The 18,141-nt window shown below is 37.7% G+C and overlaps 1 protein-coding gene across 1 annotated transcript; it reads left to right on the forward strand.

Annotated features, from left to right (window-relative positions):
* The first annotated feature begins 5,694 nt into the window (after positions 1-5,694).
* LOC110446973 (sodium- and chloride-dependent glycine transporter 1-like) lies at positions 5,695-17,496 on the forward strand. Its single transcript, XM_021492331.1, has 13 exons — positions 5,695-5,961; positions 9,723-9,927; positions 11,598-11,729; positions 11,893-12,081; positions 12,225-12,288; positions 12,414-12,546; positions 13,040-13,403; positions 13,664-13,776; positions 14,115-14,249; positions 14,630-14,729; positions 15,395-15,495; positions 15,878-16,039; positions 16,492-17,496. Exons 1-13 carry the CDS (start codon positions 5,827-5,829, stop codon positions 16,786-16,788), a joined length of 2,130 nt encoding a protein of 709 aa, XP_021348006.1. The 5' UTR covers positions 5,695-5,826; the 3' UTR covers positions 16,789-17,496.
* Positions 17,497-18,141: the final 645 nt, after the last annotated feature.

The following is an 18,141-nucleotide window of genomic DNA, read 5'->3' on the forward strand; positions in this document are numbered from 1 at the left end:
CCCCCCTCCACACACACACACACACACACACACACACACACACTAGCGCTTCAAAACAGTAAAAGAGATGCTACATTATCTGAAGGGAATGATGTGAAAAATACATAGAAAACGTTTAAACTTATAAATCTCAGCGTTTCAATTTTTTTTTAACTTACAAATTATATTCCAAAATCAAAATTCTCGTCTAATCGACAGTCTGCACAGTTCAATAACTTGAACAGCGGATTGCCACGTGTAATTGGCTAAGAATTGTGTCTCGTGGTGCATGTTATTTGAAGTCCCATCAACGACACAGCTTTCAAGTAGGTTTAATGGCATACTAACCAGCCGTAATACAATTTTTCTACCCGTGAGAATGAATCGCATTCTTGTAGAACAGGTCATTTAAACTCACTATAATACACCTTTTCTACCTGTGAGCTCTGTCATTCATGATACAAAAACCAATGAATACATTCATGTAGACCAGGCCATTTAAACTCCACCAAACTAGTTCGTCTCAGGACTTCAGAAGGTATTCTTACACACCTTATTGCCCCACTTCTCAGTACTGGGCATAGTACGAACATGTGTAAACGAGGTGTGCCAGACACAGGTAATAAAAACCCACGTGAAGCACAGAGGCATGCAAATAGGACACGATTTCGGGGCAAGATATTGTGAAATTTTAGTGGAAAAATTCAAACCCCGCAAGGTTTAAATTTGAGTGCAGCAGTGAAAAACTAAAGGCACACCTTTGTATACATTACGTGTTGATGTTTATTGCGTTTTGTTACCGATGTAAATAAAAACAATATAAACGACACTTAACGTGTTTTCAACGTAACAGACTTGATTTATGATATGTAATGTTTTATCTCATAGAATACACAGGGACAGGACATCCTGTGGTCACTACACCAGGTTCTACCGGAAAAGAGGATTCCGCCGGAGTACTTATCTAAATTCGACGGTGAACACCTTTGGATTGCTGTTGAAAGCATGACTTAGGTATATATCATTTAAATTTTGTGGTCTTTTTTTGTGTGTTTTTTTGTACAAAATATGCCCATGGAACCAGAGATATTTAAGTATTGTACAACACAGATATCAGTCAAGCTCAACACATTGAACTGTTTTCAATTGATGCTCAACACCATTTGGCTACCCCTCCATCAATTTACGAATGCGACTTATTCTTTGTCAGAAATATTAAATATACGTGATCAAATTATCTCGGACAAAGGTTGTTATTTCTGGGGGGTTTTTTTTGGGGGGGGGGATTGGGGAACAGGGCATCCCGGGGTCAATAGGAGAGGGAGAGAAACACTCGGGAGGATGGAAAAATTCTGTGAATCAGAGATACCCCGAGGAAGAAGGAGTGAGGAGAGAAGAAAGAATATTCGTCATGAATGAATAATATAATTCAGAATGTGGAACATCACTAGATAAAAAACACCCTGATATACTTTTGTGAATAAACAACTTAAATACAGTTTTGGGGACGGAGGTAGGGGACACCCTGTGAAATACACAAATGTATAGATCCTCTTGGGTAGTAGCAGGATACTGTTTGGATGACAAAGGGAGAAATACTTTGCAGAAATATAGTTATCACCAGTTAAAAAAATACCCTGGCATACCCGGCACTTTTTCATTAAAACTAAACTTAGAACATCCTGTAATATACGTTCATGGGAATAGAAATAGATACATCCTGGTTGAGGGCATCTCTTTCTCTAGACAAGAGTTACGATCTGGTACGGTCCGGTCTAATTACTCACTGAAGATAGAGTAAGTAGACCGTACCGTACCCAATCTCCACGCAGAGTTTAGTCTCGTTCAACCAGACGCTTGATCACTTGTAATTCAAGAGACTCTCTGTTCGGCATAGCTTGCGCAGACAATAAGAGTCTGGTTGAACGAGACTAAGCAGAGTCTCGCTTTAGTGTGCGTGATTGAAAAGGAACGACAACTCTGGGTAGAGATTGTATCGTACCGGATCGTAACCTGGCTAGCGAAGATCAATCGCCAAAACTCGGGTGACTCCGCGACGTTCCAGGTACGAGCCACCCGAGGAGTTCCGAGTGAGCGAAGATGGGTTGAGGGGAGGGGGTTGTGAGAGAGAGAGACCCGGGGAGGGACACCCTCTTGTGAGCATATGCTCAACAGGACAACAGTTTATTATATACGTAGTTAATTATAATGTCAGGGGTCGAGTCCTGGTAGAGACGTTATCAGCACATCCTTTATGTTTAATTAGTTGATAATGTGTTGCTATAGAGTTTCCATACAGAGTATCAATATCACGTACCCAGCTGTTACCATCGTCAAGTTCGACAGAGTGGGTATAGTCCTCAGACTTGGTACAAACATGACTGGGAAAACTTGTAATGAATTCAAATGTGTGCCTCGCTTCTGATAAACCGTTATCGCTCTCACCATCGAGAAATGTATGGGAACATATGGTGAAGGAAATTATGATTCTGTAATGTATTCATGATAACATTAAAATACCATACTTTAAGCATATTGACGATGGGATTTTGTTGTTGTTGTTCAGTTTTAGAAAGTAAATTCTAAACTATAAATATTAAGCCATGTTGACTGGTGAATAATGTATATAGTAAGGAGTAAACTAAACTTGATGACCTCACAGTCTTATGTGTTCACTGACGCTGAAAGTTATAAACATCATTAAAAAAAATTGTCGTAATCGCAGACTTCAACAATATAAATTAAACCTAATTATATTGCAAATATGATGAAGCAAATTTTATCAAATTTCAAAATATTTTTTAAATAACTAGTCATGTTGAACCGGATGAAACACACAGGGGTCCTTGTGCGGAAGCCGGAAAATAGCGCTCGTGACTCGACAACTTCTTACGTCCATCTGCACTATCCATCACCCATAGATATCCTATTCATGTAGATTGAATATAAACATCATATTCAACTGATTGAATAACTCTGAAATATATATGTCATGTTTGATGATGATGATATGGCGGGGTAGTTTTTACCACCCGTGATGCATCATTCAAAACGGCGTATTTTAAGAAGGCCCCAAACATTGCGGCCTTAGTTCATCTTTCTCCCTTTAATTATATGGTTATCTCCAGTTAAACGCCCGGTTCATCTTTTATTACTAAAAATAATTAAGGCATCCAGTTGAACTTCAGGTTAATCTTTTTATTCCCAACAAATAATGGCCTGCAGTTAAATTCCCGATATTCCGTTTTTCCTTTAAAAGTATCTCCGCCAAGACGGTTGCTAAAGATGAATCTTCCTGTTCGCTTTCAACTTACTTCAAATATGGCCACCGAAATTAGACCTTATTGTTTTGTTGTTTCCGGTGTTCTTTTGACGTTGTTTTCGTTGAATTTGTCGGTGACGGTGGTGTTTCAGTGTCATTGAATAATATATCATTGTTCTCGTGATAAATATGTAATATGTGCATTTTTTATTTTGCCCGTATTTGGCGAATCATTAACCACTTGCAATGGAGGTGTTTGGTTGCACACCGTATATACAACTGCATTCTAACACAAACAGAATTTTCCAACGGCTTTTACTATTTTGACAAATTGATCCTCCTGTCAAAGAAACACCCTCCTGCTGCGCCCTCTTTCTTTCAGGCTGATTTAAATTGTTTAAAATACGTGGGCTTTATTTAAAGGACTTACTTTGCATTTTATTTATTGTTAAGCCTATTTGTGTGTTATCGAGAAGTGTCAAAGCCATGCGTCTTTTCTGATAAGATAGCCGTTCCGGTTTCCCAGGAAGGAGGATATAGCTCTTATATATGATTGGATAAGCCGATCCCAAACGAAACGTAACTAATTTATGATAAACAGCATTCCTGAAGGAGAAAGCAAGCTCTTGGCTTCCTTACAGCATTTATATCATAGTTATCTTCACCCTACTATTTGTGTACACAATGTACCTATAGCTAGAAAAATGTCGTTCTTGTGTACTGAGACGTGACGGAAAATATCTACTAACAAACCGTCTCTGAAGTACAGTGTATGGTGCTCTCTGCTTTACACATGATGTAAATCCTCGTTATACTGCCACCCTTGTTCCGGGGAAAGTTTGGCGTTATAAAGCGGTTTGACGATAACTTGAGGGAAAAGGATAGAAGAATTCTTCAGAAAATTTAGAAAAATGGACATTGAAATGTGTTGGCGGTAAACGAGGTGGCAAAGGAAAGAGGGGCATTATATCGAGGTTTTACTGTTTTGTACAAATACAAGTTGCTCGGAAGGGATTAAAATTACATATATATATATATATATACTCCGTCAAATAGTCAAAGTTGACGCATGATTCCAAGTATAGTCAGCTTAAAAAAATCTTTACGAATTGAAATAGTAAACAAACATGAAATCACCTACTAAAGGAACTGCGAGACGGCAGATTTATCTAATTTGATATATATATATCTATTATAAATCAGAAAAATGATCCTTACGGACGAAGAAATATTATAAAAAGAAAAATTCTCAACAACGAGTCTTTAGTACTTTCAACTCTTCTAGGAGATACTTGTATCGTTTGTTTTGTATGGTATACTATTTCCTATGTAATATAACCAACTCCTTGTGATACTGGTATTCCCAATCGTCCGTTGTAGATCATTTCTCCTGACGTAAGTGTTAAACCCGGCCATCGGGACCTGCTCAACGCCCGGCAAAAATATCTTTGTACCATATGACTACCATGACATAGTGTAATAAAGCCCGATTATGTAAATTTTCTTTATGACACACGTTTAATATTTAGCCTAACTGATTGGCTAGTTTCGTATGAAATGCATGGGAATGAGCTATATCCTTTTACAACGTAGCTTACCATGTCGACTTGGTTCAAGACGTTAATAACCAAAATATTCCTCTGAACCAGATAATGCCAAATCAACGATCATCGTAATTAATTTTCAGAGCTTAAGTCAATACAAGAATATATTGAAGATCCCCTGGCTCAAACACAAATGTGAAACAGGACCATCAGCTGAAACGATCCTCGACAAAGACGTCATCAAAATACTACAAAAAAGTCAGCCTCGAACGTCGCCTGTCATGGTAATTTGGACACACTCGATGTAAACAACACCGACAGTAGGTCAACTACGAGTCTCGATTTTTGCAACAAGTGACGTAACGCCAGACGTCACATACGTATAGGGTCGCTCGGGCGCCAGCAAGTCAAGATTCTATTTTACATTTATTTCAATATGAAAAATTCAAAACTAATATAAATCTTATAAGAAGGATAGCTTATGATAGATCCTCTATGTCAATTGTTGCGTTAAATAACATATTGTACACATTATCTTCCTCGGAAACAAGTACAAGTATTTTTGCATGAACATAATACACATGTGAACATTTACCAACACGTTTGCCTTAACCGGAATATAATTAAAAATAAAATCAATATTTATCAACATTGTGATATGAATGTGTATGTTTCACCTCAGTGCGAAATGGTTTCCATTCATTGACTAACTTGGGCTATCGGTGCGATTGCTCAATGCCATTCCTTTATGTTTACATACGTAAGCAACCCACACATTTTCATGTGACGTAGCATAGGATAGTGGAAAATTTTAGGTCAATAGTAAATACTGCGCATGCGTACACATCTGTTTCACATAGCTATTGAATGGAGCTACTAATGATCAGAGCCCTATGATTGGCTGGCGTTCGCGAGCATGACGAGAGCACAATATACACACGATGATGAAATCAACAGCTCAATATTAAAATAGATACGGACCGAGTAAGGTCCTACGGTTTGAGGGAATAAACAATAACAATAACAAAACAAAACGTAAACATGAAAGGACACATCGGTGTACCAGTGAGTGAGAGTGAAACTGACCCAATGTTCGCTGCTGAAGCATTGGATGTAAATGACCGTCAAAACGAACCGATGAAACTGGACATCGGAGATGGAATGACCCTTACTGTGGTAAGTACAAAATAACTTGTATTTTCTTTTTTTCTATAACGTACGTACTTGGGCTAATGTCTTTATTTGTTAAAAATTGGAAACACGAAAGATGGCTAATATTTTATGTTAATCTTATGTTGTTTGTGTGGATTCTGATGGTGTGCACCATGTTTTAACGTTTTTCAGCAGATGTATGGTATACTTTTCAATATTTAAATACTAAATATTAACTTTGTGATGTATTTTCCTTGTAAGAGTATGAAATGAGATAATTCCTGTTATACAATTTCTAAATTTTCACGAAACATGATTGTTTTGCGCCCAAACCGGAAACTTGAGGCCAGCGATGGGAGTAATTTTTAATATAAATAGGGTTATATAAAATTTAGCCCGCTAACAGCATTTGTACATAATTAAAAAAGGAAATGGGATTTAATTCGGTGCTTTAAAAATCCTACAGAGACATTTCATATTTATTTATCTCATTAAAACTTTTATTAACCCATAGTATTAACACGCCGTTTCCGGTTCGTGTGTTTTTCCCTTAAAAGGAAATGAAAAATACTGAATAACTTGTGCATAAGGGAGGTTTTTCTTCCGCTCTTTTGAATTATGAAACTTCAGAGTAACCCAAATTAATTTCCTGTTAAAAATTTCCGCAATGAATATGATCATTTATACAAATTTACACTGTTATATGTGTTATCACTCAGTTTACCCGCGCTGAGAACGATATGATTCATTCATTCTTGGAACCCCCCTGGTATTCGTCCGGTATTTATGGTTTGAACACTCCCACAGCAGCTATAGAACACATTATCACCGCAGACCAGCAAAGCATGCCCCAGAGATACCGTCTGTGGTAATGAGCTTACAGTAAAGCGTTTGTGTCCAGAAGTATTTACGCAGCATACATGTGTAGTAGGTGCTGCTCCCGTGAATGTGTGTGTGTGTGTGTGTGTGTGTGTGTGTTGTTTTTATTCGCGTTTTCCGCTTTATTGAAATAATTTACATTAACGATACCATAGAGTTAATATCCCTGATAATAAACAAATATTTTAATTGAGAGTTTTGTAAGCTGGAATGCTTGCAACAACAGTAACTGCGTTTTCAAAAATGTCAAATATGTTTCCATGCCAATCGTCTGTCACTTGTATACATATATAAACGAACTCCCGCGCGTTTTTCGTCCGACCAGTGCTGTTAATTTGGCATAGTACATTACGTAAGACTTTCTATTTATAAGGAACACTTAGTTACCTTTGACCCAATGACTTAATTTGAACCATGTACCAACAACTTTTGACCTTCTTTCAGGCAACACAATACACATTTAAAGACCAGAGCATAGAGGGGCATTTGTAACTAATCTCTGGTATTCATTAACACGGTTTAAACATCTGCGGAACAGATTATCCCCATGTCAGGGTCACTAGCCTCGAGTGACCACGTGCTGCATGTGTGCTCCTGCCTGGGTATCATCGCGTGCTATTAATTGTTTGTTCATAATAATATTCATATTTCAAGTTAATTTGAGTGAAACAGGAAATGTTGTGATTTGTTAAGTTTTCGCGCCTTTTTCTACGTTTAATTGCACACGTACGGCACTCCCTGAACGCATTAAAGCGCACACACATGTAGATCCATCACCCAGGTGGAAATTTTAATCAATATATTTGTACTTGTACACTCAACTTAGTGTGTTTGCCTTTTTTCGATCCTTCTAGAAGCCGGAACAAGGTCGTATAGAATATATAACCAACTAGTTTACTTATGAACAATCAAATGGTAAAATTTTAATTAATCTGACCGGAGTTTGAACTTATTTTTCCATTAGCGCTATTCACGTCAACGCTCACTGCAAGCACTCGATACAGGGTGCTAGTTATAACATTACTCAGAGGCGGCTTTCCATGCTAATAAGCAATGACGTCACTGAAGGTATTACGGAGACTGTTTAGCTAATTACCATATATTGATGGTGAGCTATATATATCTAGATAGAGATAGGTATCTGTTTCTGACACATCACTAACCACATATACTGACCACATGCCCTGGTATCACCAGTCAGCATGCTGGTCAGTGAGGAGGTCAAATCTATTTTTATTTCATTAATGTCATATTCCGGATCTCATGTTTCGATGGTTATGGCATGGTCAGCGCGCATGCTGAGTGGCGTTCCCGCTCGGAACTTGACACGAGATTGACCCTGTTCTATATTCACAATGTCCGAAGATGTTTGGGATTTATATCTCTCGGTAAATCTATAAGACAGAATGTCAAAGATAAAAGAACTTTGATGAAACGTCGATATTACATCAATATAATTGTTTCTGGACTCGAGCCTCGATCTGATTACTGCTGCCCATGTTTTTTAAGATAAAGACAGACACGAGACAACACTTCTACGAAAACAGCTATATAAACAGAGAAACCCAATCCCCTATTAGGGTTTAAAGCTATTCAGGGGAAAATATATGATTTTCCAACGTTGATTTAGTAAAACCGCTTTACAAAGTTGATGGCTTCGTCTCAGGACGTTTTTACGCCACAATTTCTCACCCCTAACACTATTTCTCACCCGGGTGGGGAAAACCATGTTTAAAATGCTATGTTTGCAACACGATTTCTCACCCCTGCACAATTTCAAGAGTGAGGATTTGCCTGTATATTAACCAAACATTTAAAAGGCGTATATTTACTAATAGGAAAACACACAAGATATTTCAAAGCGAATAAACAGTGAAATTAAAAGCCAGCACGAAAGTATTCAGGTGGGTGATTATTTATAAAATTTTAAACATATACGCTGACACTTAGACGACACATGGATCGCTGTATGTTCAATGGTAGTCAACGTAAATATTCCACAATGAACCATATTATTGATTTGTATGTATATGGTGTTACCTAGCCGGTGAAGTAATTGATATTTGTTTGATGGTTTGTTGGATGTTAGAAGGCTATGTCAACAAAATTTTGTCAAACTGTATTACGAAACTTTATACATAATAGTTCACGACCCCACCAAGTGATCAAAGAGCTAAACGAAATTACAAACGTCCCGGTCAATATCTCGTTATGTAAATAGTAACGGTCTCTATGCATTTAAAGCACCATAAGAATTCAGGGAATTTTGTGAACGGAAATTAGAAATAAGCAATTTCGTTTGTAATGAAATGTAAAAGCAATTGTCACGTAAGGTCTGCGTAAGTTCCACTTTGAAAAGACATGTTTCGTGTCATGAAATCGGTATGTATGTAAAGAAAAGAAAATATGCTTGCTCCTTTATGTTTTATTAATCCTGAAAAGACACCGAACGCGGAGAGCGATTATTGAGGTGGTATTCAAATAAAAACGACACTTTAATTCCCTATGTTGCTTTTATCGGGTATTTAAATTGTAATACAAGACTAGTTTCAGTTAATAACCTATATAATAGCAGATATAGAAGAAAATCTGCGATTCTGCAGGGGCTATGGGGATCAACAAAAATAATTGCTCAGGTGATTTCCATGAAAACTACGAATATACAGGGCAGTGCGAATCGTTCATTAACCCCGCCCGATAACAGTAACGTACACACTACCTCTCTGTTTGGGGTAGAGTGGGGTAGGTAAGGGCGAGGGGTAATGTTCTAATATGTATAAAACAATGAAATATCAACAAACATTGATGACTAATTTTTGTAATGAACACAAACACCAAGCGATGACGTACATGTTTTAAATCTATAATTGTAATGACGATGTATTTTGTTGTTCTAATTATTTCAGACTGAAGTCCATCCTTGTTTCAAGTCTGTACCGGAAGTCGATAGTAAAAACAGTTCCGAAAGTATCGGAAGTTCACAGGAGAGTAATAGCGAAGAGAGAGCCGAATGGGGCGGGAAGATGGAATTCATTCTTACTTGCGTAGGCTACGCAGTTGGTCTCGGCAACGTTTGGAGGTTCCCCTACCTCTGTTACAGGAATGGCGGAGGTGAGATTCCGGACATGTAAAAAATTAGGAGCAAATAATTGGTTTCACAAGGGGGTTTAAAAAAAAAATATGAGTAAAAACATTTAATAAACAAAACAACAGAATCAAATATTACAATAGCAACAGCAACAACAAAATCCACGTGACTTTTAGTTTTGCAAACGGCAGCAAAATATTCATATTTTTTCCTAATATATGTTTGTACTGTAAGTTGAAGGAAGGATTTAGATTGTCTATTTGTGGTTTTAGATACCGTAGATATTTCAGTCTTGATTTTATTCTGTAATTGGCAGCAACAGCTAGTAAAAATCGTTTAGAACTAATGAGTTTCTATTTTGGACATGTCTAAATTCAGCATTGACAAGCTCTTGATTTCCCTGGAAACGAACGACACCCAGTCGCTGCAACTCTGCGTTTAAATATACGTAGTAGCACAGCCGCTGACGTCAATGCTGTCTGAAGCAGATATCGATCGGTTGTCGCGGGATCTGTTGTCAAAGATTAGTCAGCTTTACCGGACTTTTACTCCATAGATTCTCTATATATTTTATATGTTGTTTCATACCATACCTTCTATGTAGGGATATCTGTTAGATTGTCGTCGGGTCGGCCATGCTGTGTTAGTTTATTAAGACGTGGGAGTCGGAAACACTTTGGTTCACTTCGGTGCACAACGCCAATTCCCAGCGGCGTTAAATAATTTACTTCTAACATTTCAACACTTTCCGTTCTAGTTTTCAACATCAAAGCCCTTCCTTGATCTATTTATAAATAATTCCATCTTATCTTTTCTTATAATGAACTATATACTGCACAGAAAATTCAATATCTGCTAACGTATGTGAGAAATGCAAATTAGCCAGCCTCAGTACCTCACCGCGGGAACACACGTGTTACATAGTGGCGGATGTCGCTTGTGAAGTGTCTCTTCCTGGACGACACAACAGATAATGCTTTGTTGACGTAGGGGTGTCACAGCTTGCTCGGTTGACGTCATTGATGAAATGTGTACACTTCAAAATACTGGAGAACAAGTTTGACAGTCTAGAGATAACACGATAAAATGTAAACATTGCAAATTAATCAGTATCATACACGACATCAGCTAATTGACGAGAAAGTACGAGAATAGCGAGAATATAAACAAGGCCATGAAAAGTAGTTCATGTATGTTCCCTACATTTATACATTTATAGCCAACCCTGTCGAATTTTTGTTGGTTTCAATTTCATTATGTAGATATATATCTAACATAGAAACACAATTTACAAAGGAAGAACCTGATTGACTTCTGCCCTATCCGGGCCTCGAACTCACGACTCCGGCACTAAATCACCTTGCCGCAACTCTAAACATAACACTGATGCGGGCCTTCCGAAAAAAAGGAGGTTTTAATGTTTCAATCGTCAACAGCTCCATAATCTCAACCTGATCATTGTAACAAAACGTTATTTATAGTAATAAATAGGATATGAACGATAAACAGTAGGTTATGTTAATGAGCATGCGAGTTGCTAATTGGACACTGACGTAAAGATACATTGCCTAGACACCAACGGGGTCATACAATAGCTTGTTATCATAACGAAACATAAAATAAACTGATATAGCCGTTGTGACTCAGTCGTTTGTTTATTTGTTTTGACAGTGCATATACTTGTGTATTTTAGGCGCCTTCCTGATCCCATATACTCTGATGTTGGCGCTGGTTGGTTTACCCTTATTCTACATGGAGTTGGTGCTGGGTCAGTACGCTAGTCTGGGCCCTATCGCTATATGGAAACTCAGCCCCTTATTCAAAGGTATGTACAGGAAAATACACGTATATGTATTCCCTTTTCATTCATATACTATAACACTGTTTTCGTCTTCAAGATAACTTTCGTTTTGTTGACGTTTTGCGACACTATCTATTGTTTTCGTTTGAAAGTTTCAGAAATATGACACTTACCTTGTCTATTTTAGGTCTCGGATACGCCATGGTGATTGTGTCGCTGTTGATTGGTCTATATTATAATGTCGTCATTTCGCATGTCCTCTACTATCTCTTCAAATCCTTCACGGATGTTCTACCGTGGGAGTCATGTGACAACAGCTGGAACACCAACAGTTGTCTGCCCTTTGATCACCATGTTACTAAAAGCAACATATCAGGTGAGTTCAATTTGAATCACGGATAATGAATAATAATGATTTTGTTAGAAACGGTATGTGTAGTAAAGTTTTCATTTAATCATTAACCCTTCCCGAAATGTGTCTATTTCCAATTTGAAACATCATTTCCGTCAATGTTGCAGATTCCAATTCAACTGTCCATATTGATCCAACTGCTTACAAGACGCCAACAGAAGAATATTATAGGTAAATCATAATAGTCCCTGCTCAATTATTTCAAAAGTGTAAAGAATGTTATCAATTTATGTTAAAAGGAAAAGTTTACTACTACCAGTACACTATATATAATTTGCTCTGGTTTTTCTTTGAAGGCGTAACGTGTTGAACCAGTCGGAGAGCATCGATGACTTCGGGACGGTGGAGTGGCATCTAGTCATTTGTCTTTTCGTCGCCTGGCTCGTTGTTGGTCTGGTCCTTCTGAAAGGCATCCAGTCTCTCGGAAAGGTGAGTAATTGAATAGTTGATGGGATAAAATTTATACACTTTACTATGTCTTCTCATCTTCGCTCTATGCACCCCTGGACTGTGTCATAACAAAATCGAAGGAGACAAGAAAACCAGTTTGATCCTTTGATGTACATCAAAAGAATCTCTCGGTCGTGTAACGGTAAACATTAACTACCTTTTAAGTTGGGTGTCGCTCCTCTGTAATCTTCAAAAGACATGTATCAGCCTAGCGATTGGTCAGAATTTTTTTACTCGAAAACAATCAAATAGCTAGCCGCGTGCCTTCAATTTTGCTATGACAAATTCTAGGGATGTAGTGAGCGAAAGTGAGCTTTACCCCTGGAGTATCGAGGATGGTCTGTTCTGTGCTAAACCTGTTCTACTTTCCATCTTTAGAATAGTGTAAAACATGGCATGACTGTGTAAATGAAAAAAGCAACCATGAAAATAAATAAACAATATATGATATACCGATATTCCTCGTTAACAGGTTGTGTACTTCACCGCCATTTTCCCATATGTGATGTTGACTGTGCTGTTTGTCCGTGGCGTGACCTTGCCGGGTGCTTCCAAGGGCATCTTGTACTACCTCGAACCTGATTTTGAACGTCTTTTGGACCCGCGCGTGTGGAGTGACGCAGCCACCCAGATTTTCTACTCCCTCAGCGCATGCTCCGGAGGTCTGATTGCCATGTCCAGTTACAACAAGTTCAACAATAACTGTTACCGTGACGCCCTCATTGTCTGCTGCATCAACTGTGGCACCAGTGTGTTCGCCGGTCTTGTCATCTTCTCTGTCCTCGGCTTCATCGCCACGGAGAAGAACGTGGACGTCGCTTCTGTGGTTGACGATGGTAAATATTTCTGACGTCATATTATGTACAATGAAGATATGTGAAGCAATACACGCCGTGCAAACGACAGCAAAACAACTACATTATAACCACCCTCTTGAAAATTTTAACTGCTTTATTTGCATTGATTTGGCGTGAAACACAGTAAAGTATATACTAGTGTCAGGAGTATCTATAGTGGAATCTATTGTGATGCCCAAATGATGTGATTCGTGTGTTATCATTCTGTTTTATATAATATCCTTGCCTTGATTCTACAGGTCCTGGATTGGCCTTCATCGTGTACCCGGAGGCTCTAGCCAGAATGCCCGTCGCTCCGATGTGGTCCGTATTTTTCTTCATTATGATGGCCACCCTTGGGTTCGGATCTCAGGTATATACGAAGCAAGTGTTTTACAGTCTGTTGTATTTCAAAATAAAATGATTTGATTAATATCTGGTAGGCAAAATTAAACTTGAACAGTATTGAACCCTCGTCTTTACTTAAATTTATCACACTATTACAACTTTCCATTTTCACGGGTACGGGTGTTTGTTTGGCCTCTGAACCATGCTGAAATCATGCTCTTTCTTTACAAAGGTACGCTTGGCTCGTCATAATATGACATGTAAAAATAGCAATAACAAAATCTTATACAAAAGTCACTGATAAATCAACTGCAGCAAACTTGTAAACTGTGTAATTATCCTTTGGTATTGATTCCGTTTCAGTTTTCCATTATTGAGTGCGTGTTTAGTTCCATATCTGACGAGTTCCCCATCCTGAAGACAAGCCGAAACAATATCATCTTCCGAGTCGTCGGTTGTATCGTCTTTTTCCTTCTTGGTCTTCCAATGATCTGTCGCGTAAGTTTCTGGGTTAAAGTTAAATTATCATATTTTGTTAAATAAATAACCTCTCACAAAATCACATGTCAACAGTGTATGTGTAAAGTTTTTATTCACATCCTCACCCCGTCAACACATTTCTCTACTAAAGTCAAAATACCAATTAGAAGAGGCCATTATTCACGGGAAAAATATTCGCCTTTTTTGTTTTAATTTCTCCGAGCAGTCTTTTATAACTGCAAATATAGAAAAATCAATCTCACACGAATAATTTCAGTTATACAGTATGCTTTTCATATTTTCATTTTCACGTTAGAAAAGCAGAAATGTCGACACTATAAACATGTCATGACCTCTGATCGTTTACCGTAAACTGACCTTTCTGATTGTTGTTACAGGGAGGAATCTGGATGCTGAACCTGGTAGACTACAGTGTGGGCGGCTTTCCTTTGTTGGTGGTCGGCTTCATGGAGTTGCTGATCATCACCCGCATATATGGTAAGTTCTGCAGCAAGACAAAGACGACGGTGTTCTGGCATAGTCTTTAGCGATGGTGTTCTGCCATAGTCTTTAGTTCCATAGGCGATGGTGTTCAGGCATAGTCTTTAGTTCCATAGACGATGGTGTTCTGCCATAGTCTTTAGTTCCATAGCCGATGGTGTTCTGGCATAGTCTTTAGTTCCATAGAGGATGATGTTCTGGCATAGTCTTTAGTTCCATAGACGACAGTGTTCTGCCATAGGCTTTAGTTCCATAGACGATGGTGTTCTGGCATAGTCTTTAGTTCCATAGACGATGGTGTTCTGCCATAGTCTTTTGTTACATAGACGACGGCGTTCTGGCTCCAGTCTGTAAATACATAGAGGTTGGCATTCTGCAACTGTCTGTAAACATAGTTTCAAACTTAAATCAGCAAAAACTAATCATGACAACGCCTTTCCATAACTCTGATATCATGGCTTCATCTTTGTTAATACGACATACATAGAGAATAAAACTAGCCTTTTTCTATATCACACCCAGTAACAAAACGAGACTGCAATATCAGCCCAAGGGCTTATTTATTTTATACTTGTGAATATATATGTAAAGGTTGAGTAGTGTTCGGACAACACATATACTGGGTAACACATTTCTATATTGAGTTATTTTGTACTTAACAGGTTACAGTGAATTCTCTGACAATATAAATTCCATGCTTGGAATCCGACCAAACAAATACTGGGAGATCTGCTGGAAGTGGGTGTCGCCCTTTGTTGTGTTGGTAAGTACTAGACACATCGAATACAATTATACTTGTTGTAAACAAATAACAAATAAACAATTTAATAAGATTAAGCTAAACATGACAATGACAGTATTTCAAATACCGTACATATATAACATAGAAGTAGCAAAGGACCGAATGGAAATGATGAAGTGGAATTGTCATTTTCAACATTAAATGATGAAGCTAATATGCTTCAAGTAATGTATTATAAAAACTCTTTAAATAGATACAATAGATACAGTTGTTTACATGATGATACAGTTCATTTATAAAACCCTCCAAGCTCTCATATATCTCCTTTTAAAACAAAAACATTTTCCCGACGATCAATACTGTTGATTTGGCATCATAGTGATAACTATGCTCTTTCTTACAGGTGACACTCATAATGAACATCGTCTTCTTCAAAGAGCCCGACCTGGACAATGTGACGTATCCTAGCTGGGCCGTTAGTCTGGGCTGGCTCATCGCAATGTTTCCCGTCACGACCATTGCGGTCCTTGCTCTATACTACTATTGTCGCAATGGAGGATTTATGGTAAGTCGTCATATCAATAACCGAGTTCAATATATTGTGCAGGTTATTTTTCGCGAGGTTCCATTTTCGTGCTTTCGGGGGAAACTTTTTTTCACGTTAAAATATATACCTCGAAAATAATAGCAAACTACTCAATGCTCACAGTAGGACCTTCTGTGATAGCAACTAGATCTGAGATCCGCGAAAATTAGATCCCGATTTTTTTTTTTTTATCAAATCTATTCATTAACCGCGAACTTAATTTTTACAGTATATGTATCGCATATAAAATACACGAGTATAATGTTAATATTATACAGGTCAACGATTTTTGTGTTGAGTGTTACCTGTTCCTGCTATTGTCCATCATGTGCATTGCAGTTTTGGCAAAGTCAATTTTCACTTAATACTTATATATTACATCATGTTTTGACAGGTTGAAAGTAATTTTTTTCTTTCCTTGTTACTTACAGGTGCTGCAAGAATCAGTGAAGTCTCTGCCTACTTGGGGACCAGCAGACAAGACCAAGGGAGAGTACTCTTTGGGCAAATATGACATGACTTTCGCTGCCGGTGATGTCGGTTACAACCCCGCATTCGCTCGTCTCATGGGAAGTAATATATCAACGAGCACAAATAGTACTGACGTCACGAACATTGGGGCATCAGTGAGGACTGTAAACAGAATACCCGGAAACGGAAGTATAGGAGGGTCTACGTATATATTCTCATCCAACCGTTCTAGGGAACCTAGCGAGTCCAAAGTTTGACCGTAATATAACTTGTTAAAAGTTGTGTGTGAGATTTAGGTTTGTTAAAAGTTGTTAGAGAGTGAGATTGCATAATGTTGTGATGATATTGTGATATATGTCAACAATGCAATTAGACTTAAAATGTGTTCTATTAATGCATCACAGCGTTTAAATTCAATGATAAATATTGTACTGCCAAACCAGGTTAATCTGGAACTTGTTAATCCAGCAATTCTACAATATGGGTACCCCTTTTTTTGTGACTGAACTGTAGACATTAATGTTGTTGCGTGAAAGTGCATGATCTAGTCAAGTCGGTTCTTATCGGTAACATATATAAGTTCAACAAATACCATTTATTCTTAAGGTAAAGGGCACCACTGCATCAGTTGCAATCGCCAAGAAGAGTTAAACAAAGCAATGAAAGGGAGTTTTCCGGCTTGAAGAAACTTCCATTTTGAAGATTTTCATTTGCTTTGCAACCCATATATTCATGGACAATTAATTTTGTTTTGCGCTTTTGTAATGCCTGTACGGACACATTGGTACAGTGGATTCTTTGTAGTATAAAGGACCCCAGTTCGACGCCTGTTGATTTTCTATTTTTCCATTTTGTTATTTCTAACTACAATTCTGTAAAATGCATGGTAAAATGCGATACTTATGGGACATTTCTTTTGAAAAGGACATAAACTAATAATGCTATTAAAATGTATTGGTACCCTTTACCTTAAGATGACCGGAAACTAATAATGCTATTAAAATGTATTGGTACCCTTTACCTTAAGATGACCGGACATACGCTGGACAGTTCAACACCTATTGAGTGTAATCCAAGTCACCCCACGGTTATTTGTCATTTTTATTTGGAGTACAATGGGTTTTTACTAGCAAAGAATCCATATTGAAAATTGTATATATACCTTTTTTTAATTTCAAATCTTTCAACTTCATTTGATATATTGATAATAAAGCATTTATCACTTGAGTTTCTGATCCTTGCATGTCGAAATGTGAGATAATTGCAGGGTAATTTTACTCCTACTTAGTGAAAATATGATATGAACATACACGGCATACCAAATGTTACTGGCATCATAGATAAACCTGTGTCATTTGTCTCATGTGAACGTCAATCAATATTATGTTGTTTAAACAAAGCATATTGTTAAATTTGTCACCAGACATGGGTTCAAGAAATAGTTTTGGGTACAATCTTATTTTTGAAGTTTAGAGTAAGTCATGTGACTATGTTTATGGATTCAAATGTGTGTGCAGACGCACACTTAGATATTACTGCACGCTGCTTATGAATATCAAAACAACATACCGTGTTCATGTTAGCACTCCTCAGGGATCTGTGAGTGGTTG

Source organism: Mizuhopecten yessoensis, unplaced genomic scaffold (assembly GCF_002113885.1).
Source record: "Mizuhopecten yessoensis strain PY_sf001 unplaced genomic scaffold, ASM211388v2 scaffold3091, whole genome shotgun sequence".
NCBI lineage: Eukaryota > Metazoa > Mollusca > Bivalvia > Pectinida > Pectinidae > Mizuhopecten > Mizuhopecten yessoensis.